The sequence below is a fragment of the Drosophila rhopaloa genome, unplaced genomic scaffold, assembly GCF_018152115.1.
Source record: "Drosophila rhopaloa isolate 14029-0021.01 unplaced genomic scaffold, ASM1815211v1 contig_133, whole genome shotgun sequence".
NCBI classification, from domain to species: domain Eukaryota; kingdom Metazoa; phylum Arthropoda; class Insecta; order Diptera; family Drosophilidae; genus Drosophila; species Drosophila rhopaloa.
The window spans coordinates 906,342-930,740 of record NW_025335010.1 but is presented as its reverse complement, the minus strand read 5'-3'; the positions used below and the strand labels follow the sequence as shown (position 1 = coordinate 930,740).

The 24,399-nt window shown below is 40.1% G+C and overlaps 1 protein-coding gene across 4 annotated transcripts in view; it reads left to right on the top strand.

Annotated features, from left to right (window-relative positions):
• Positions 1-24,399, top strand: part of LOC108049303 (transcription-associated protein 1) — a 466,810-nt gene that overhangs the window by 58,426 nt on the left and 383,985 nt on the right. For all 4 annotated transcript variants that reach the window (XM_044456610.1, XM_044456611.1, XM_044456612.1 and 1 more), the window contains exon 3: positions 5,534-5,731. In XM_044456610.1, coding sequence (XP_044312545.1) covers positions 5,534-5,731 — 198 coding nt within the window. The remainder of the gene's footprint in view (positions 1-5,533; positions 5,732-24,399) is intronic.

Sequence of the window (24,399 nt, the reverse complement as noted above, 5' to 3'; positions counted from 1 at the left end):
GTACATAAGGACACGCGACTTTGTCAAGACTAGAGGGAGATCGTTTATAAATAAAGTAAAAAGAAGTGGACCAAGGTGGCTTCCTTGTGGGACGCGACGCCTGAAGTAACTCGGATCAAATCAGAGAGGATAAAGAGGACTCGTTGAGTCCTACCACTCAGATAACTTCAGATCCATGTTAGAAGATCACATGGAAACCCTAATAGGTCTAGCTTTAATACAAGAAGCGAGTGATTTAGTGAATCAAACCCTTTACTAAAATCAGTGTAAACTACGTCAGTCTGCATGCTCTTTCTAAAGCCATTTATTACAAAAGTCGTTAGCTCCAAGGGGAGGAATCCATGTTGACATGGAGATATAATCGAGGTTTGTCGTCGTAGATCTTCGCCTTATAAATCCATGTTGACATGGAGATATAATCGATCTACAAAGATGTTGCAAATGGGGTGTAATAGTGTTTTCGAAAAGCTTTGGGATAGGGGATAATTTGGATATGCCTCTGTAATTACTTGTATTGCATTTATTTCCTTTCTTATGAGGGGAATGACAAATGACTCCTTCCAAATAAGTGGGACATGAGATGTTTTTAAAGACAAGGTAAACAATTTGTACAGAGGTCTACACACAGTTTCAGCACAGTATTTAAGCACGCAGCCTGGAACTCCGTCCAAACCCGGTGAATAGACTGGCTTTATGGAGATCCAAAAAAAGGGAGCTTTCGCTTAACCTCGGACAAAAAATCAAGATGGATTTGGAATTTGTTGGCTGGAAAACTGGGCAAATAGATCGGCAATTGCCTGATCAGAATTTGCCGTAGAGTTTTCGAATGATAGCGATGCAGGGTAACAGGCTGATTTACGCTTAGTGTTAACAAAATTATAAAACTGTTTGGCACAATAAAATTTGACCCAGCCCTTTGGTACCGAGAGAAGACAGATTGTGAACCGCACATTTTAAATTTATTGAAAAGTCTGGACTTAATATTTTTTTAGGTGTGACAACTCCTTATTAAACCGCGGAGGTTTATTTGAAATTGACGGATAGTATAACGGAACACACAGATAAAAGAAGGAATTCAATGCATTATAAAAGATATTAACGGCCTCAGCCACGTTAGTGCATGAATAAAATTCGGACCAGTCAAAGCCGGATATAAAAGTATTTAAAAGATGAAAGTTTGCCTTGCGAAAGCAGCGGATTCGTTTAACCGACTTTTCGGATTTTTTATTCAGATCTGTTGTTGCGTCTACAGTTAGCTCTAGAGTTGGATGATAAGGATCTTCCGGTTGTGTAAGTGGTGATGTACTTGATAGGCAAAAGCCTTCTGAATTTGAAACAAAACACAAGTCCAGTAAACGTCCCAAGGAGTTCTTAACATGGTTCACTTGGGATAGCGCAATGTCAAGCAAGCCGTCAATAAAGTCATGCTGCGCTAAAGGAAGTAATATGTTACAGTTTTCGTCAGGGGACCATGTCGCACTAGGTAAATGGAAATGGACTGAATAACGGAAAGGAGATTTTCGTAAAAATAGATGATGGTGGGATATATGAACAAGTAATATATACAAAACTACCGGGAAACGATAATTTTATACCTAGGAATTCCATGTCATAAAATTCTTCGAAAGTTAGTAATTCAGACGAAAAGGTGGAGTCGACAGCAATCAGGACTCCACCTCCCCGTCTGGAACAACATACATTTATTTTTATACCCGTTACTCGTAGAGTAAAAGGGTATATTGTATTCGTGCAAAAGTATGTAACAGCTAGAAGGAAGCGTTTCCGACCCGACGATAAATATATATATTCTTGATCAGGGTCACTAGCCGAGTCGATATAGCCATGTCTGTCTGTCCGTATGAACGCTGAGATCTCGGAAACTATAAAAGCTAGAAGATTGGCATTTTGCATGCAGATTCTAGGAGTTCCTACGCAGCGCAAGTTTGTTTCAAAAAGGTGCCACGCCCTCTTTAATGCCCACAATCACTTATATACGATTTTAAAATTTTAAATATTTCGGAAAAGTAAAAATGCAGTTTTATTGTGTTTATCAATACCTATCGAAATGTAGAAGAAATTTTTCAAATCGGACCATTCGTTAAAGAGTTATGCATGATCAAAGTTTCTATCTCCATCTCCCTCGCACTCCCTTTACCTGAGTAACGGGTATCTGATAGTCGGGGCACCCGACTATAGCGTTCTCTCTTGACAATATACAGCCGAGATGGGAAGCTCAGGCACCTGCTTTATCTGGCCAACTGAGAAATGTTCTGGGATCTGCCCACTGAATATTTGCAGGCACCCTCAACCTGTAGAAGTTCACCGTTTAATCCGGATGATAACCAAAAATATTTTTCATATTCCAAAAGAGAGGACGACAGCTGGCTGGTCTTTTATCGCGACTTCACAATTGTGTGTATTCTTGTTCTTGACAAAAATATATGTTTTCGGTTAATTTTTCAAAACGCAAATGGTGCAGAATTTCTAGGTTCGGTAACCACTTTCAGCGGCAAAATTCAATTTTTTTGCTAAATATTGGCGTGGGACTTGGAAGCGGAGCGGATTCCTTGATTATATAATATATATTTATATTATTTAATATAGCTATTGAATAGCCACTGTATTGTTGATCAGGATAAATAGCCGAATTGATTTCGCCATGTCAGTCTGTCTTTCCGTCTGTCCGTCCGTCCGCTCGTCCGCTATCCATATGGGCGTCCAGATCTCGGAAACTACAAGAACTAAAGCTATCCACACTCAAATAATTTTCCAAATCGCCTCATTTTTCGCCGAGGAGATAGGAGTTAGTCACCAAAGCGTTTGAAACCATCTGCAGAAGGCTGGATATAAAAAAAGCTGGATGCGGAACCCGCATGATTTTACGCAAAAAAAACCTGTTAGACAGAATCAACGCCTCCGATATGCTGCTGAAACGGAATGAACTCGACCCATTTTTGAAGCGGATTGTGACTGGCGGCGAAAAATGGATCACATACGACAATATCAAGCGAAAACGGTCGTGGTTGAAGACCGCTGAATCTTCCAAAACAGTGGCCAAGCCGGGATTGACGGCCAGGAAAGTTTTGCTTTGTGTTTGGTGGAATTGGAAGGGAATCATACACTATGAGCTGCTCCCATATGCCCAGACGCTTAATTCTACCATCTACTCCGTACAACTGGACTGCTTGAAGCTGGCGATCGACCAGAAGCGACCAGAATTGGCCAACAGGAAGGGTGTAGTGTTTCACCAGGACAACGCCAGACCACACACTTCTTTGATGACTCATCAGAAGCTACGGGAGCTCGGTTGGGAGATTTTATCGCATCCACCATATAGCCCGGACATAGCGCCGAGTGACTACCACCTGTTCCTGTCCATGGCGAATGCCCTTTCTGGTATAAAGTTGGGCTCAAAAGATTGTTGTGAAAAGTGGCTGTCAGAGTTTTTCGCAAATAAGGAGGGAAGTTTCTACGAGGGGGGTATTATGAAGTTGCCGTCTAAATGGGAACACATTATCGAACAAAACGGCGCATATTTTAGCTAAATCCGTTCACTGTATCAATTTTTATAAAGCATTGAATAAAGAGCAAAAAAGCGGAAGGGAGTTATTTGACAACCTTATATATTTGAGGGAGCGGTAGAGGGCGAGAAAACTGTTAGGGGGGATCCGGCCGGCTCTCAGTTTCTCTTTTTTTTTCGAAAAAAATGCAAAAGCAAGAACATTTTTTTATCCACTGAGTTTGGATTGTGTAACACTAATAAATATGCACAAGAACTGTTATATAAGCCGCAAAAAAATAGAGCGGGAAAGAGAGATTAAGATATTAAAATCGTTACATGTTAAAAGAACAACAACAGAAGCATTGGCAGAGTATGCACACAATTACAATAACAAAGCACGGGGCTTAAACAGATTTATACAAATTTATTAGAGTGCGAAAAATTAGTTGACAGTTAAAAGAATTATCTAATTCCAAAATACAAACACTGCTATTAGGCTACGCATTATTTCAGTATTTGCAGTATTCCAGTATTTCAAAATTTGACAAAAATCGCAGAGCACATATCGATCATAAGCGACTCGTAAATTTATCTGGCATCAAATCCTGTAGGTTTTAATTTATTTTTTTTTGTTATAGTTCCTAAGATGAGTTATACAAACAAAATCAAAGCAATTATGTACACTATTTTTGGTTGGTGTTGTCACTACGCACTGTAGTAAGTCCGCATGTAAATCATCTTTAATCACAGTTTTTTTTAGTTTCTTATTTCCTAGATTTTGTATTACTTTCCATATGTTTTATGTTGCTATTGCACCATTAAGCTTAAGGGGTCTTTGAGGCTCGAATTTCGACCTTTTTTTAACAATTAATAAAAAAAAAGCAATAGATATTTTTACTATCCGATTTTTTATCATTTGTTTATTAAACTTAAGGAGTACATAAAATAAATTTCAAAAAAAAAAATTTGTTTTCATTTAGTTATTCTTTCTTGAAGAAGAGGGGGAAAAAAAGAGGCCGTGTCCGCGTCGCCATGATATCTATGCTTGTCGTTGTCTCAAAAATAAAACTATGATAGATTCTTAATGAGTACGAATGTCGCTATGGCATGAAGCACCAAAAAAAAAAAATTATTTTTTCATGAAATGGCAACTCAAAGAAAAAAGTCGATTTTTTCACTAATTTTTCCATTTTGTCGAATTTTTAAAAATATTATAAATTTAAAATTTTTATTTTTTGTTGGTTCCGGCGATAGAGATATATTTAAAGAATATTCATGCCAAATTTCAATCGTCGACTGAGTGGCGACCGCATCAAAAAAAGTAGTTTCGAGAAAAACGCGTTTAAAGTTCCAGTCGTTCGCTCAACCGGTCTAGTTGGCACTTTACTAAAACGGCTATAACTTTGAAAATAATTTGAGTTTTGAAAAATCCTTTTAGGGAGATATTTGTGAATATAAAAACTATCGAATTATGAACTCATTATAGGTCGGATTGATTGGCCAAAAATAAATTATAATGAGTTTGGTCACTGCGGTCCTTTTGTTTTTAAATAGTCTGTCAAAATGTTCAGTTTTATATCGTTTCCATTTAAAGTATGTCTTATCGTTCATTAAAGTGAATTTTTTTATGTTATTGTTAAAACATATTTAAAAGAGTTTCTAACAGTCATTATTTTGACGGGTACATGAGTAATAAATTAAAAGTCAATGTTAGAATTCAATGGTCCCAGTTGTGAATCTACCGATTTCCATTAATATAGGTTGTGACTGTCGCAAAGGTTGTGAAGTCAGCATTGAATGTAAAGTAGTCAATACGTTCAAGGGAAAAAATTTATTTTTTTTTATTTTTATATTGGTACAAAATTTCTGGTACTTGGATTGGGTTGTAAAAGACATTAAACTTTCGATTAAATGCATATTTGTTGATATTATTTTAAATGTTATCTTAAGAAATAAAATAATGACAATGTTAAGTTAAGCTTAATATTTTATATTCAAAACAAAATCAATATAAATCAAATTTCCTTCTAGATTCAACTGTTTTTAGGATTTGTTAAGGATATCTATACAAATCTTCCCAACCATCTGGCATACATTTTTGAAACGTCCAGTGATATTTGGATAAACGATTTAAAGGACTTACATTTTGACGTGCTTCTATCGGAAGCATACTCCGTAAGAACCATACATGTCGAAAAGCAACTTGACTCAAATTCTCAACAGCAAATTGTAAGTATTAATGAATAACAACTATTTATAGCTACTTAGTGTTTGGTAGACATAATGTCTTATGTCGAGGGACGAATGTTCATCCGGATAGGCGTTTTAGTTAATCTAGTATATTTTGAAATGAATGGATTTGTAGGGATTTGCAGGGACCGTAATAATCTACCTATTTCTTCAGTGAAAACTAAGGGATAAAGTAAAGGGGATCTCAAAATCAGCGGTGTGTGCGTCTGTGTTCATGTGTATTATTTTTATACCCTTGCAGAGGGTATTATAATTTTGGTCAGAAGTGTGCAACGCAGTGAAGGAGACATCTCCGACCCTATAAAGTATATATATTCTTGATCAGGATCACCTCCTGAGTTGATATAGCCATGTCCGTCTGTCCGTCTGTCCGTCTGTCTGTCCGTCTGTCTGTCCGTCTGTCTGTCCGTCTGTCTGTTTCTACGCAAACTAGTCTCTCAGTTTTAAAGCTATCGAACTGAAACTTTGCACACACCCTTCTTTCCTTTGCACGCAGTATATAAGTCGGAACGGACGGGATCGGCCGACTATATCCTATAGCTGCCATATAACTGATTGATCGGAAATGCCATAACTTTGGTGTTTGTAAAGTAAGGAAGCTGGGACTTCCTATGGGTTTTATATTTGGCCAATCAATCCGACCTACCAAATTTCATAAGGATCGGCCGACTATATCCTTTTGCTGCCATATAACTGATTGATCGGAAATGTCATAACTTTGGTGTTTGTTAAGTTAGGAAGTTGGGATTTTCTATGGGCTTTATTTTTGGCCAATCAATCCGGCCTATCATATTTCATAATGATCGGCCGACTATATCCTATAGCTGCCATATAACTGAACGATTGGAAATGCCATAACTTTGGTTTTTTTAAAGTAAGAAAGTTGTGATTTTTTATGAGTATTAAAAATGCATCATATGAATAATTTTGGAGAATATAATTTACAGAGTATTCTGCAAGGGTATATCAACTTCGGCTTCGCTCGAAGTTAGCTTTCCTTTCTTGTTTTATTTCTTTATTTAACTAACTCAATATACCAACAATAGTTTTGTGGTTCGGAAACACGAATCCAGCTGGCGCGGGTCTGTTGCTAAGCATTGATTAGCGCGAAAGTTGGTTTTTTTAAACCCTTGCAGACGGTATTATAATTTTGGTCAAAAGTGTGCAACGCAGTGAAGCAGACATCTCCGACCCTATAAAGTATATATATTCTTGATCAGGATCACCTCCTGAGTTGATATAAGCATGTCCGCCTGTATGTCCGTCTGTCTCTTTCTACGCAAACTAGTCTCTCAGTTTTAAAGATATCGAATTGAAACTTTGCACACACCCTTAATTCCTTTGCATGAAGTATATAAGTCGGAACGGCCGGGATCGGCCGGCTATTTCCTATAGCTGCCATATAACTGAACGATCGGAAATGGCATAACTTTGGTGTTTGTGAAATTAGGAAGTTGGGATTTTCTTTTGCTTTTATATTTGGCCAATTAATCCGACCTATCAAATTTCATAAGGATCGGCCGACTATATCCTATAGCTGCCATATATATAAGTTGGGATTTTCTACGTGTTTTATTTTTGGCCAATTAATCCGACCTACCAAATTTCATAAGGATCGTCCGACTATATCTTATAGCTGCCATATAACTGAACGATCGGAAATGCCATAAAGTTAGGAAGTTGGGATTTTCTACGTGTTTTATTTTTGGCCAATTAATCCGACCTACCAAATTTCATAAGGATCAGCCGACTATATCCTATAGCTGCCATATAACTGAACGATTGGAAATAACTTTAACTTTGGCGTTTTTAAAGTTAGGAAGTTAGGATTTTTTATGAGTATTAAGAATGCATCATATAAATAATCTGCAAGGGTATATCAACTTGGACTCCGCCCGAAGTTTGCTTTCCTTTCTTGTTTCTGACTGATTCTTCCTCTGCCTCTCCAGGTTTCTAAGCGTTTATATGCTCGCTGCAGCGCCTGACATCTGCCGCCCCGCCTACACTGGGGATACAGGCACTTGATCGCTCGTTGAGATGTTATTGTTGCTACGCCAACTTGAATTGTGCTACGGCAATCCCTTTTTTTTTACAGGTACCAGCGCTACGTCGTCGGCAATACCGACGATATTTGTGTTCGGTTAAAGAACAATACTGTTACATACCGCAGTCTTGCCCCCTGTCTCTTTGATCTCTACAATTGGAATAAATCAAGGCGTAGCATTTCGTGTGACCGCATTTAGATTACAGCAAACATTGTTTCTAGCAAACATCGATAGCAAATACTGAAATACTGAGCGCTACATTTAAATCTAATCCGTTCCACGATATTCCTACCCCGGTGAAGCAACCTCCTTTTCCATCGGCACTGGCAATGCGCGCTGCTGCTCGTCAACCCAACTTTTCCAGAACCGATTTCTCATCATCATCCATCAGATACGCCACTCCAGGAAAATCCGGAACATAAGCTACTCCTTGTTACCCAGTTGCCAAATTTTCACTCAATTGTCGATTTTCCACTGAAAATTTTTTTTGACACGAGTTACCATTTTAGTGTATTAACAACAGTCCGTTCGTTCGGACATTTGAACATTTAGTTATGTTCTGGTTTGTTGTTACTGTTTTTCTATGGCCTCTATGGCCTGCCTTTCAAATTTCTCTTTGTCGTTGGACTCTGTACGGTAACAACTCTCTTTACCTCTTTGCAGTTATTTCTGAGGTGTAGCACTTCGTTGCGGAGTTGTTGGAACGGAAAAACTTTACGTTGCTATCACAATATGTCACTTTCTCTGCCTAACCAGCTCAGAGGTGCCTAATATCGTAGTTAATCGGTATTTCGCTTCTGCTCCCTGTACTCTCTCTCTGCACATTGGTCCGATTAAGAGTGATAATGGTATCCTGTTCATTTAAAAACTATGCTATCGATCAGATAAGTTGGCGATTAGTCCATCGTTTATGAGAATGAGGCAATTTCTATTAGGTGGCTCACAGAAACCACCTCAAAGGACTTAATCAGCAACTGCCGAAAAAATCAGGATCTGCTAGTGGCACCTGAATTGCAGCTCACTAGTCGCATGCCATCTGAGCCGAATTCCCTCGATCGCAAAAAATTTCGGTCAATGCGCAGTCTATGGCTAACGCCGATCTTAGGCCCCACTGGTACTAAGATTGAGGCCAAAAGTGATCCGGTCGCAATGTGGTGCCGCCAGGAACGTCCGCTCTGTCCGATTAAATTAAAGTAGTGATGATTTGATGATTTGAAGGTTGTACAAATTATATTTTCTTATGCTATTACTGGTATTCTTGGTATGCGTTTCGCATCTCTGTGTACTGGACCGAGGACATACATACATAGAGAACAAAGCTAAAAAAAAAATAATAGCTCAAGGGAAATGGAAAATACCATTAAAAAACCATCCCTAGCCCCTTTACATCCTCTTCTCCCCCAAAAAAGTAGCCATGCGCAACAAAGTGCCGTTCGGTGGGAAGTCTATGAGTGGCGTCGTGCAACCCGCTGCCCGCTATTTTCTTTTAGCTTAGCTGCCAATCTTAGGCGCCATTCAAATGGTACTAAGAACGAAGGCAAAAAGGGATTCGGAACCCGTGGCGCCGCCAGGAACGTCCGTTTTGTCCGATCAAAATAAAGTAGTGGCCCCATTACTTCGTGTTGCCTTAACGTCTAAATTAAATTTTGTAGTATAAAAAAAAGTCGCATGTGTGATACCAAAAACGGTAACATGTGTTTGGGTGCCCCAGCTCGAACATGTATTTGTTTCATAGCTCGCCACAGACCTCTCAGCTATGGATATTACGGCTTATATACGTAACAAAGTTCAAGTTGATGATTTGAAGGATGAACATAAACATTTTCATATCATCATTTAAGATTGGTATGTTCCGGCAGTTTCTGGCCCGAGTAGGAAAAATAATAGTTTAGGGGAAATGGAAAATACCACTAAAAAACCATCCCCAACGCTCTCCATATTCCTTCCCAAAAAACTAGCCTCCCTCCTCCTTTCTTCTTTCTTATCAGAATACAAGAGTAGTAAATTTGTAAGCTGACTAAATTGAACTCGGATAGTTTTTCCTTTCCAGTGAACGTAACGTGCTTGCATTTTTGTTCGTTCACTTTAATTCGCCAATCTGACAGCCACTTTTCAACATAGACCAGATGAAGAGCTAGCTGCGCAGTTGCTTGCCTCGGGCATTTTGAGCGGCTAAGAATAGCTGTATCAGCAAACGTAGATGATTTTAGTCGTGTGCTCGTCGGAATGTCTGCTGTGTAGATGACATATCAGGTTGTCAAATATCTTCCTTCCGCTTTTTTTGGTTTTTGAATTTGGCGGCTGTGTGCAAAGCGCTACATATCGGAATCGAGCAACGCTATATATCGATTGAAAGGTCTTGACATAACCTACAAAACGACGCTATTCATAACAAGTTTGGTTATTGCGTTGAAAAGTTATACATGTGTAAACATGCAGTTCGATAACGCCGATAAATCCGCCATATAGCCCGGACATAGCGCCAAGTGACTACCACCTGTTCCTGCCCATGGCGAATGCCCTTACTGGTGTAAAGTTGGGCTCAAAAGAGGGTTGTGAAAAGTGGCTGTCAGAGTTTTTCGCAAATAAGGAGGGAAGTTTCTACGAGGTTGTCGTTATAAAGTTGTCGTCTAAAATTTTCTGTCGTAAAGGTAAGACTCTAAAAGCTTGTGGTTGTTGTTTGGGAGCATTGTTTTGATCTTGTACACTAGACAATCTAGCCAAACTCTATCAAATGCTTGAGAGAGATCTAAAAATATGGCAGTACAGTACTCTCGTTTTTCGAACGCGTTCCGAATTTCTGATGTTATCCGGTTGACCTGTTCAATTGTTCCGTGCTTTTCACGAAACCCAAATTGATGGGGATTGTGTGGTCTTTTCCCGGCTGTGCTATCATTATTATAATCGACTTTTTACATCTCCCTTGAAAGTGACCAAGTTTTGCGATGACATTAAAAAGCTTGGTGATAGTGCAAACGGCGCAATATGGGAGCTCTATGATCATTTTGGGAGTTATGAGGTCGCAGCCCGTGCATTTTTCGGATTCAGCTGATTTTTCATGATGTTAACGATTTCATTTGAATTTCCAAACTCAATTGGCTCAGGCTGAAGCTGAGGCTCATATGGTAAAGTCGGCAAAGTGAACGCACTAGTGGCAGGATTTGGTTGGAAGACATTTTTAAGGTGGTTGGCAAACGTGCTGGCTCTGCCTGCATCGCTGCGCGCCCAGCCGCCTGTGGGATTTCTAATAGGAATCACAGTTACTTTTGGTGAGCTTAGAGTTGGGTGAGCTCTCCATAGTGAGTGTTTTGTACTAGATGTTGACAATTGCTCTATGTAGCGCCCGAGGACATATGCTTCTTCTTGCTGTAAAGCTTTAGTGAGTTGACGTGAGGCATGTTTTAAGCGTTGACTAGCAGATGGAGATCTGTGGAATTGCCACTCTCGACGTAAGCGTCGTTTTTCGAGGACGAGCTGTTCGATTTGTAGATTTGTCTTCTTCGGGTTGCATTGTGCACTTGTAGTTTGAGGTGTTAAAACTCGAGCTGCAGAGACGAATACAGACTCCAGTGTATTAACAAGCTTTCTACGTTGGCTTCATCGTTGAGATGAGGACTTAGCTCAATGTGTGAGTTAATATATTTCCTGTACTTAACCCAATTGGTTTTCTGTGATTTAAACGATTGTTCCAATGCTCCTGGATGTCGGAGTAGAATAAACAGGATAGGCGAGTGATCAGATGAAAGATCCGGAAGGCATTCGGTGCTTATCAAATTTTTTGGAATGTTTTTGGTAATTGCAAAGTCTATTAAAACGGATAGTTTCTTTGGGTCTGCCGGCCAGTATGTTGGTCTCCCAAGAGAAACATAGTCCAGCTTGTTCTTGGCTTTTATAACTGCATTATAGAGCTGTTTTCCTTTTGGAGTCACGAGACGTGATCCCCAGTGTGTGTGCTTGTTATTGTAGTCTCCTGCTGCTATAAAGTAGTCTGAAAATCTGCATAAACTCATATTCAGCTATAGTGAAGCGAAAGAGCAGTATACGGCGGCTAATGTAAGTAAGTGGCCAGTATTTATTTGTATATTTATAGATGTGGCCTGTAGGTAGTTTTTAGCAAATTTGTTATGATAGTGGTGCTTAATACGGCTTCTGATTAGAATTCCAGTCCCACCATGTGCTTTACCATCTGGATGATTTGTTCCGTAGAATGAATACCCTCTTAGTTGAAAATTGTATTTGTTTGTAAGGTGTTTTCTGAAAGCAGCATTATTAAGTCGATATGATTGTCGAGTAGAAATTGAGATAACTCAAGGTTATGCTGTGACGTAGATATCCTTAGGGAAGTCATTATTTGGATTGTTGTGAAACCAGCATTTGAATCAATAGATTTTAGTTTCGCATTAAATCTTGCATAGTCGTGCGCATAAACGACATAAACTTCATAAGGATTTGTTGCAGGCTGCATATCTTAGCTTTAAAGTTTGCTTTTCGGCTGCTCCGGGGATTGTTGCTTCTAAGCCTCGTTCGGTTCTTGGTATGTTGATTGCAGAAAAGATTTTTGATACAGGGTTAGCTAGTCCTGATTTTAAAGCGCTTGCGTATGTCACATTTTTATCAGAGTTTATGGGTCCTTGTGAGGATCTGGCTGCAGTCGAGAAGAAGACTTCAGGGTTGCTGGTGGATCGTCTTTTCTGCTCCTTATAAACTGGGCAGCCTCTGTAGTTAGCAGTGTGATTGCCACCGCAGTTGCCGCACTTTTTCGAGTTGCAGTCATCTTTGCTCGCTGGGCAGTGTGCGGAGTCATGAAGCTCTTCACAAGTTACACACACCGGGCGCAGTTTACAGTATGACCTTGTATGGCCATATATTTGGCAGTTCGCACATTGTACTGGACCGAGGACATACATTCAAGAAAACAAACGTAAGAAAAAAATAATAGTTCAAGGGAAATGGAAAATACCATTAAAGAACCATCCCTAGTCCCTTTACATCCTCTTCCCCGTTCGGTGGGAAGTCTATGAGTGGCGTCGTGCAACCCGCTGCCCGCTATTTACTTTTAGCTTAGCTGCCAATCTTAGGCGCCACTCAAATGGTACTAAGAAAAAGGGATTCGGAACCCGTGGCGCCGCCAGGAACGTCCGTTTTTTCCGATCAAAATAAAGTAGTGGCCCCATTACCTCGTGTTGACTTACCGTCTAAATTAAATTTTGTAGTATAAAAAAAGTCGCATGTGTGGTACCAAAAACGGTAACATGTGTTTGGGTGCCCCAGCTCGAACATGTATTTGTTTCATAGTTCGCCACAGACCTCTCAGCTATGAATATTACGGCTTATATACGTAACAAAGTCCAAGTTGATGATTTGAAGGATGAACATATACATTTTCGTATCATCATTTAAGATTGGTATTCCTTGTGCTCATTTTGCATCTGTGTGTTCCGGCAGTTTCTGGCCCGAGTAGGAAAAATAATAGTTAAGGGGAAATGGAAAATATCACTAAATAACCATCCCCAACGCTCTCCACATTCCTTCCCCAAAAAACTAGCCTCCTCCTTTCTTCTTTCTTATCAGAATAAAAGAGTAGTAAGTTAGTAAGCTGACTAAATTGAACTCGGATAGTTTTTCCTTTCCAGTGAACGTAACGTGCTTGAATTTTTGTTCGTTCACTTTAATTCGCCAATCTGAAAGCCACTTTTCAACATCGACCAGATGAAGAGCTAGCTGCGCAGTTGCTTACCTCGGGCATTTTGAGCGGCTAAGAATAGCTGTATCATCAGCAAACGTGGATGATTTTAGTCGTGTGCTTGTCGGAATGTCTGCTGTGTAGAGGACATATCAGGTTGTCAAATATCTTCTTCCGCTTTTTTTGGTTTTTGAATTTGGCGGCTTTGTGCAAAGCGCTACATATCGGAATCGGGCAACGCTATATATCGATTGAAAGGTCTTGACATAACCTACAAAACGACGCTATTCATAACAAGTTTGGTTATTGCGTTGAAAAGTTATACATGTGTAAACATGCAGTTCGATAACGCCGAAATTCGCGCTGTTTTAATGTTTTCCTTCGTAAAAGGTAAATCCGCCATACAGCCCGGACATAGCGCCAAGTGACTACCACCTGTTCCTGTCCATGGCGAATGCCCTTACTGGTGTAAAGTTGGGCTCAAAAGAGGGTTGTGAAAAGTGGCTGTCAGAGTTTTTCGCAAATAAGGAGGGAAGTTTCTACGAGGTTGTCGTTATGAAGTTGTCGGTTAAAATTTTCTGTCGTAAAGGTAAGACTCTACAAGCTTGTGGTTGTTGTTTGGGAGCATTGTTTTGATCTTGTACACTAGACAATCTAGCCAAACTCTATCAAATGCTTGAGAGAGATCTAAAAATATGGCAGTACAGTACTCTCGTTTTTCGAACGCGTTCCAAATTTCTGATGTTATCCGGTTGACCTGCTCAATTGTTCCGTGCTTTTCACGAAACCCAAATTGATGGGGATTGTGTGGTCTTTTCCCGGCTGTGCTATCATTATTATAATCGAATTTTTACATCTCCCTTGAAAGTGGCCAAGTTTTGCGATGACATTAAAAAGCTGGGTGATAGTGCAAACGGCGCAATATGGGAGCTCTATGATCATTTTGGGAGTTATGAGGTCGCAGCCCGTGGATTTTTCGGATTCAGCTGATTTTTCATGATGTTAACGATTTCATTTGAATTTCGAAACTCAATTGGCTCATGCTGAAGCTGAGGCTCATATGGTAAAGTCGGCAAAGTGAACGCACTAGTGGCAGGATTTGGTTGGAAAACATTTTTAAGGTGGTTGGCAAATGTACTGGCTCTGCCTGCATCGCTGCGCGCCCAGCCGCCTGTGGGATTTCTAATAGGAATCACAGTTACTTTCGGTGAGCTTAGAGTTGGGTGAGCTCTCCATAGTGAGTGTTTTGTACTAGATGTTGACAATTGCTCTATGTAGCGTCCGAGGACATATGCTTCTTCTTGCTGTAAAGCTTTAGTGAGTTGACGTGAGGCATGTTTTAAGCGTTGAATAGCAGATGCAGATCTGTGGAATTGCCACTCTCGACGTAAGCGTCGTTTTTCGAGGACGAGCTGTTCGATTTGTAGATTTGTCTTCTTCGGGTTGCATTGTGTACTTGTAGTTTGAGGTACAGACTCCAGTGTATTAACAAGCTATCTACGTTGGCTTCATCGTTGAGATGAGGACTTAGCTCAATGTGTGAGCTAATATATTTCCTGTACTTAACCCAATTGGTTTTCTGTTATTTAAACGATTGTTCCAATGCTCCTGGATGTCGGAGTAGAATAAACAGGATAGGTGAGTGATCAGATGAAAGATCCGGAAGGCATTTGGTGCTTTTTTGCAAATTTTTTGGAATGTTTTTGGTAATTGCAAAGTCTATTAAAACGGATAGTTTCTTTGGGTCTGCCGGCCAGTATGTTGGTCTCCCAGGAGAAACATAGTCCAGCTTGTTCTTGGCTTTTATAACTGCATTATAGAGCTGTTTTCCTTTTGGAGTCACGAGACGTGATCCCCAGTGTGTGTGCTTGGCATTGTAGTCTCCTGCTGCTATGAAGTGGTCTCCTAGTGAGTTGAAAAACTGCATTTACTTCAGCTATAGTGAAGCGAGGGGGCAGTAAGAGGCGGCTAGTGTAAGTTGGTTGCCAGTATTTATTTGTATATTTATAGATGTGGCCTGTAGGTAGTTTTTAGCAAATTTGTTATGATAGTGGTGCTTAATACGGCTTCTGATTAGAATTCCAGTCCCACCATGTGCTTTACCATCTGGATGATTTGTTCCGTAGAATGAATACCCTCTTAGTTGAAAATTGTATTTGTTTGTAAGGTGTTTTCTGAAAGCAGCATTATTAAGTCGATATGATTATCGAGTAGAAATTGAGATAACTCAAGGTTATGCTGTGACGTAGATATCCTTAGGGAAGTCATTATTTGGATTGTTGTGAAACCAGCATTTGAATCAATAGATTTTAGTTTCGCATTAAATCTTGCATAGTCGTGCGCATAAACGACATAAACTTCATAAGGATTTGTTGCAGGCTGCATATCTTAGTTTAAAGTTTGCTTTTCGGCTGCTCCGGGGATTGTTGCTTCTAAGCCTCGTTCGGTTCTTGGTATGTTGATTGCAGAAATGAACTTTTTGATACGGGGTTAGCTAGTCCTGATTTTAAAGCGCTTGCGTATGTCACATTTTTATCAGAGTTTATGGGTACTTGTGAGGATCTGGCTGCAGTCGAGAAGAAGACTTCAGGGTTGCTGGTGGATCCTCTCTGGTGGATCGTCTTTTCTGCTCCTTATAACCTGGGCAGCCTCTGTAGTTAGCAGTGTGATTGCCACCGCAGTTGCCGCCCTTTTTGGAGTTGCAGTCATCTTTGCTCGCTGGGCAGTGTGCGGAGTCATAAAGCTCTTCACAAGTTACACACACCGGGCGCAGTTTACAGTATGACCTTGTATGGCCATATATTTGGCAGTTCGCACATTGTACTGGACCGAGGACATACATTCAAGAGAACAAAGCTAAGAAAAAAATAATAGTTGGAAATTTAATGGAAAATACCATTAAAGAACCATCCCTAGTCCCTTTACATCCTCTTCTCCCCCAAAAAACTAGCCATGCGCAACAAAGTCCCGTTCGGTGGGAAGTCTATGAGTGGCGTCGTGCAACCCGCTGCCCGCTATTTACTTTTAGCTTAGCTGCCAATCTTAGGCGCCACTCAAATGGTACTAAGAAAAAGGGATTCGGAACCCGTGGCGCCGCCAGGAACGTCCGTTTTTTCCGATCAAAATAAAGTAGTGGCCCCATTACCTCGTGTTGACTTACCGTCTAAATTAAATTTTGTAGTATAAAAAAAAGTCGCATGTGTGGTACCAAAAACGGTAACATGTGTTTGGGTGCCCCAGCTCGAACATGTATTTGTTTCATAGCTTGCCACAGACCTCTCAGCTATGGATATTACGGTTTATATACGTAACAAAGTCCAAGTTGATGATTTGAAGGATGAACATATACATTTTCGTATCATCATTTAAGATTGGTATTCCTTGTGCTCATTTTGCATCTGTGTGTTCCGGCAGTTTCTGGCCCGAGTAGGAAAAATAATAGTTAAGGGGAAATGGAAAATATCACTAAATAACCATCCCCAACGCTCTCCACATTCCTTCCCCAAAAAACTAGCCTCCTCCTTTCTTCTTTCTTATCAGAATACAAGAGTAGTAAGTTAGTAAGCTGACTAAATTGAACTCGGATAGTTTTTCCTTTCCAGTGAACGTAACGTGCTTGCATTTTTGTTCGTTCACTTTAATTCGCCAATCTGACAGCCACTTTTCAACATAGACCAGATGAAGAGCTAGCTGCGCAGTTGCTTGCCTCGGGCATTTTGAGCGGCTAAGAATAGCTGTATCAGCAAACGTAGATGATTTTAGTCGTGTGCTTGTCGGAATGTCTGCTGTGTAGAGGACATATCAGGTTGTCAAATATCTTCCTTCCGCTTTTTTTGGTTTTTGAATTTGGCGGCTTTGTGCAAAGCGCTACATATCGGAATCGGAAACGCTATATATCGATTGAAAGGTCTTGACATAACCTACAAAACGACGCTATTCATAACAAGTTTGGTTATTGCGTTGAAAAGTTATACATGTGTAAACATGCAGTTCGATAACGCCGAAATTCGCGCTGTTTTAATGTTTTCCTTCGTAAAAGGTAAATCCGCCATACAGCCCGGACATAGCGCCAAGTGACTACCACCTGTTCCTGTCCATGGCGAATGCCCTTACTGGTGTAAAGTTGGGCTCAAAAGAGGGTTGTGAAAAGTGGCTGTCAGAGTTTTTCGCAAATAAGGAGGGAAGTTTCTACGAGGTTGTCGTTATGAAGTTGTCGTCTAGGTAAGACTCTACAAGCTTGTGGTTGTTGTTTGGGAGCATTGTTTTGATCTTGTACACTAGACAATCTAGCCAAACTCTATCAAATGCTTGAGAGAGATCTAAAAATATGGCAGTACAGTACTCTCGTTTTTCGAACGCGTTCCAAATTTCTGATGTTATCCGGTTGACCTGCTCAATTGTTCCGTGCTTTTCACGAAACCCAAATTGATGGGGATTGTGTGGTCTTTTCCCGGCTGTGCTATCATTATTATAATCGACTTTTTACATCTCCCTTGAAAGTGGCCAAGTTTTGCGATGACATTAAAAAGCTGGGTGATAGTGCAAACGGCGCAATATGGGAGCTCTATGATCATTTTGGGAGTTATGAGGTCGCAGCCCGTGGATTTTTCGGATTCAGCTGATTTTTCATGATGCTAACGATTTCATTTGAATTTCGAAACTCAATTGGCTCATACCGAAGCTGAGGCTCATATGGTAAAGTCGGTAAACTGAACGCACTAGTGGCAGGATTTAGTTGGAAAACATTTTTAAGGTGGTTGGCAAACGTACTGGCTCTGCCTGCATCGCTGCGCGCCCAGCCGCCTGTGGGATTTCTAATAGGAATCACAGTTACTTTCGGTGAGCTTAGAGTTGATAGATATTAGATATTGACAATTGCTCTATGTAGCGTCCGAGGACATATGCTTCTTCTTGCTGTAAAGCTTTAGTGAGTTGACGTGAGGCATGTTTTAAGCGTTGAATAGCAGATGCAGATCTGTGGAATTGCCACTCTCGACGTCAAGCGCCAAGTGACTACCACCTGTTCCTGTCCATGGCGAATGCCCTTACTGGTGTAAAGTTGGGCTCAAAAGAGGGTTGTGAAAAGTGGCTGTCAGAGTTTTTCGCAAATAAGGAGGGAAGTTTCTACGAGGTTGTCGTTATGAAGTTGTCATCTAAAATTTTCTGTCGTAAAGGTAAGACTCTACAAGCTTGTGGTTGTTGTTTGGGAGCATTGTTTTGATCTTGTACACTAGACAATCTAGCCAAACTCTATCAAATGCTTGAGAGAGATCTAAAAATATGGCAGTACAGTACTCTCGTTTTTCGAACGCGTTCCAAATTTCTGATGTTATCCGGTTGACCTGCTCAATTGTTCCGTGCTTTTCACGAAACCCAAATTGATAGGGATTGTGTGGTCTTTTCCCGGCTGTGCTATCATTATTATAATCGACTTTTTACATCTCCCTTGAAAGTGGCCAAGTTTTGCGATGACATTAAAAAGCTGGGTGATAGTGCAAACGGCGCAATATGGGAGCTCTATGATCATTTTGGGAGTTATGAGGTCGCAGCCCGTGGATTTTTCGGATTCAGCTGATTTTTCATGATGTTAACGATTTCATTTGAATTTCGAAACTCAATTGGCTCATGCTGAAGCTGAGGCTCATATGGTAAAGTCGGTAAACTGAACGCACTAGTGGCAGGATTTAGTTGGAAAACATTTTTAAGGTGGTTGGCAAACGTACTGGCTCTGCCTGCATCGCTGCGCGCCCAGCCGCCTGTGGGATTTCTAATAGGAATCACAGTTACTTTCGGTGAGCTTAGAGTTGATAGATATTAGATATTGACAATTGCTCTATGTAGCGTCCGAGGACATATGCTTCTTCTTGCTGTAAAGCTTTAGTGAGTTGACGTGAGGCATGTTTTAAGCGTTGAATAGCAGATGCAGATCTGTGGAATTGCCACTCTCGACGTAAGCGTCGTTTTTCGAGGACGAGCTGTTCGATTTGTAGATTTGTCTGCTTCGGGTTGCATTGTGTACTTGTAGTTTGTGTACTCTGTAGTTAGCAGTGTGATTGCCACCGCAGTTGCCGCACTTTTTCGAGTTGCAGTCATCTTTGCTCGCTGGGCAGTGTGCGGAGTCATGAAGCTCTTCACAAGTTACACACAATGGGCGCAGTTTACAGTATGACCTTGTATGGCCATATATTTGGCAGTTCGCACATTGTACTGGACCGAGGACATACATTCAAGAGAACAAAGCTAAGAAAAAAATAATAGTTGGAAATTTAATGGAAAATACCATTAAAGAACCATCCCTAGTCCCTTTACATCCTCTTCTCCCCCAAAAAACTAGCCATGCGCAACAAAGTCCCGTTCGGTGGGAAGTCTATGAGTGGCGTCGTGCAACCCGCTGCCCGCTATTTACTTTTAGCTTAGCTGCCAATCTTAGGCGCCACTCAAATGGTACTAAGAAAAAGGGATTCGGAACCCGTGGCGCCGCCAGGAACGTCCGTTTTTTCCGATCAAAATAAAGTAGTGACCCCATTACCTCGTGTTGACTTACCGTCTAAATTAAATTTTGTAGTATAAAAAAAAGTCGCATGTGTGGTACCAAAAACGGTAACATGTGTTTGGGTGCCCCAGCTCGAACATGTATTTGTTTCATAGTTCGCCACAGACCTCTCAGCTATGAATATTACGGCTTATATACGTAACAAAGTCCAAGTTGATGATTTGAAGGATGAACATATACATTTTCGTATCATCATTTAAGATTGGTATTCCTTGTGCTCATTTTGCATCTGTGTGTTCCGGCAGTTTCTGGCCCGAGTAGGAAAAATAATAGTTTAGGGGAAATGGAAAATACCACTAAAGAACCATCCCCAACGCTCTCCACATTCCTTCCCCAAAAAACTAGCCTCCTCCTTTCTTCTTTCTTATCAGAATACAAGAGTAGTAAGTTAGTAAGCTGACTAAATTGAACTCGGATAGTTTTTCCTTTCCAGTGGACGTAACGTGCTTGCATTTTTGTTCGTTCACTTTAATTCGCCAATCTGAAAGCCACTTTTCAACATCGACTAGATGAAGAGCTAGCTGCGCAGTTGCTTACCTCGGGCATTTTGAGCGGCTAAGAATAGCTGTATCATCAGCAAACGTAGATGATTTTAGTCGTGTGCTTGTCGGAATGTCTGCTGTGTAGAGGACATATCAGGTTGTCAAATATCTTCCTTCCGCTTTTTTTGGTTTTTGAATTTGGCGGCTTTGTGCAAAGCGCTACATATCGGAATCGGGCAACGCTATATTACGATTGAAAGGTCTTGACATAACCTACAAAACGACGCTATTCATAACAAGTTTGGTTATTGCGTTGAAAAGTTATACATGTGTAAACATGCAGTTCGATAACGCCGAAATTCGCGCTGTTTTAAAGTTTTCCTTCGTAAAAGGTAAATCCGCCATATAGCCAGGACATAGCGCCAAGTGACTACCACCTGTTCCTGTCCATGGCGAATGCCCTTACTGGTGTAAAGTTGGGCTCAAAAGAGGGTTGTGAAAAGTGGCTGTCAGAGTTTTTCGCAAATAAGGAGGGAAGTTTCTACGAGGTTGTCGTTATGAAGTTGTCGTCTAAAATTTTCTGTCGTAAAGGTAAGACTCTACAAGCTTGTGGTTGTTGTTTGGGAGCATTGTTTTGATCTTGTACACTAGACAATCTAGCCAAACTCTATCAAATGCTTGAGAGAGATCTAAAAATATGGCAGTACAGTACTCTCGTTTTTCGAACGCGTTCCAAATTTCTGATGTTATCCGGTTGACCTGCTCAATTGTTCCGTGCTTTTCACGAAACCCAAATTGATGGGGATTGTGTGGTCTTTTCCCGGCTGTGCTATCATTATTATAATCGACTTTTTACATCTCCCTTGAAAGTGGCCAAGTTTTGCGATGACATTAAAAAGCTGGGTGATAGTGCAAACGGCGCAATATGGGAGCTCTATGATCATTTTGGGAGTTATGAGGTCGCAGCCCATGGATTTTTCGGATTCAGCTGATTTTTCATGATGTTAACGATTTCATTTGAATTTCGAAACTCAATTGGCTCATGCTGAAGCTGAGGCTCATATGGTAAAGTCGGCAAAGTGAACGCACTAGTGGCAGGATTTGGTTGGAAAACATTTTTAAGGTGGTTGGCAAATGTACTGGCTCTGCCTGCATCGCTGCGCGCCCAGCCGCCTGTGGGATTTCTAATAGGAATCACAGTTACTTTCGGTGAGCTTAGAGTTGGGTGAGCTCTCCATAGTGAGTGTTTTGTACTAGACTAGCTGTACCCGGCGCGACTTCGTTCGCTTAAAATTAGTTTTGAGTACGGTTGTCAAGACTTTCCCATTTCCACACCACCCCTGAGGTAGAGAAATTGGTGTGTTTTTTTAATGTGGTAACTCTAATTAGACCTATTCCACTGAAACTTTCTAGGTTTAATAATGTTAATTAATATGATTACTTTAAAACCTCTGTGTAAACAACATTTTTAGAAGATCCTTCAGGAGCGAGAATAATAAGGCTACTGGCAGAGCTAACTCTAGAGCATGCGACATAAAATTGTCCATGAGAGAAGCAATCTTCTCTAAGATCTAGTCCAGCCAGCTTCAAAGTCTGCCCCTGCGATTTATTTATAGTTATTGCAATGCAAACTTTTAGAGGGAATTGTAGCCTTTTAAACTTAAACGGCAGACTGGATGGCATTAATGGGATCCTGGGTATAAACACTGTTTCCGCCTTCGCGCACCCCGTAAATACTGTTGCTTCGATTACATTCTTATGAAGACCTTTTATCTGCAATCGTGTCACATTGCATAACTTTGGGGGACTCAAATTTCGCAATAACATTACGGGTGCTCCAATCCTAAGAGACAGATTATGCTGAGGAATTCCTGGAGGATTCAAAGAATTTAAAAATTCAACAGGGTAATGAACATCATTATCAGCATCAGGAACAGAGTCGACCGATTTATAGGAGACTTCTAAACCATCAAATGAGTTTAGCAATAAATTATTAATAGTGGTTGCTCTTTCATTTTTCGTTGTCAAAATTGCGCGCTCAGATAGCCAATCTAAGCTTTTACATGATATGTTGGAAATGTCAGGAAATATTTTGGATGTAAGGTCTTGAACGTTTTTGACTACATTTCCTAAGCGTGATGTTATAACTATTTTTCCATCAACTGTTGGATGGACGCCATTCCCAATTTTTAAAAGAGTTTCGGCAAAAATTCCTGCAGAACTGTCTCCTTTTAAGTGCACTCGCATCTTTTTCGTGAGCGCTAGTTTTTTTATCTGTGGCCATAAAAATGAAGGTCTTTCGTCAGCTCTTGTACCTCTTGGCACAACAGGAAGGGTTTGGCGAAAGTCTTCAGCTAGCAAGACTGTAATACCACCCATCAACATAGTATTCTCATTAATATCTTGCAGGGTTCTATTTATGGCTTCAAGCCCACCTTTATGTGACATTGTGCACTCATCCCAAACAATTAACTTACAATCTTTAAATAGAGCAATGAGGTGTTTCTAAATTAACTAAATCCAAAGGAAGTTTAAATGTAGAATGAGCAGTTCGACCTCCATTGAGCAGGGTAGCAGCTATACCGGAAGATGCTACAGCTAGGGCTATTTTTTTTGAACTTCGAACTTTTGCCAACAATAAGTTTGTCAAAAAGGTTTTACCTGTCCCTCCAGGTGCATCCAAAAAAATATTTCACCCATCTCAGCCCCAACGCTTTGTAAAATTGTATTGTATACGACTTTTTGCTCGTTCGCTTAATATTAGTTTGGAGTTAGGAAATTGGGTTGTCAGGACTTTCTTATTTCTTATTTGCGCGTTTTTTGAAAACCTTTGTGTTAACAACCTTTGTAGAAGATCCTTCAAGAGAGAGAATCAGAAGGATACTGGCAGAGCTATATAATAAATGAAAGTGATCCAACTAAAAGTCGTGAGCTTGTATACTTTTTATCAGTTACAATGTTATCAATGCAATTTTAATTTGCGCACAAATATGTATACTTGTTTGTAAATTGGAATTTGTTATTTTCAAATTTCTTGTTTTGAATGAAACGAAAACCTTTGTACACACAGTAAAAGATTGGCATCCAATACAAAAACAGCAAAGTAACGTATTATTTTCAGATTCCACATTTGATCGATAAACGGGTATAATAAATCATTTTATTTGTATTTAAGCACATTATCTACTTTCGAATAGAAACATACACACACATTGTATGTATGTACATGTATTGTACATATAAGCAAATCAAAACATATCCAAATATACATATGTACATACGTATTTGGTCAAAAGTTCGAATCTTAAGATTAATATTTAACTTGGAAACATTTTGGCTTTGCTTACAGAATTTGTAGTAATTTTCTATTTTCTTCCATGGTGGAAATTAATTAAGGCTCTTACTTCTGCTACAAAATGAAAAATAAAACCTAAGCATTTGATCCACAGGACTGACTATTGATCGAAAATCATATTGATCGGAGCAGCAGTTTAAGTTTTTAAAATCCAAAACAAATTTAACTTAAATTGCCTCTTTCCCCTCCCCTTTCCCTGCAGCACTACCCCTCCCCCTCATCAGTTTTCTTGGCTGTTGCTCTCTCGGCCGTCGCTCTCTTGGCATCCGCTCTCTGGGTTTCGCTCTCTTGACAGGCTACCGCAAAATGCAACGCAATAACTTAGAAAATCTAAATAAATTCGTTAAAAATACTTAAAAAAATGTTAAAAACCTGAAAAATTAAACTTAAGCATTTGGGCCATAGAATAACTATTGAGCGAAAAATCATCTTGATCGGAGCAGCGGTTTAGATTTTTTAAATCGAAAAGTTAATTTTAAATGTAGCCCCCAAATTATGGGGGATATCGAAATTTCTTTTAGATTTCTAA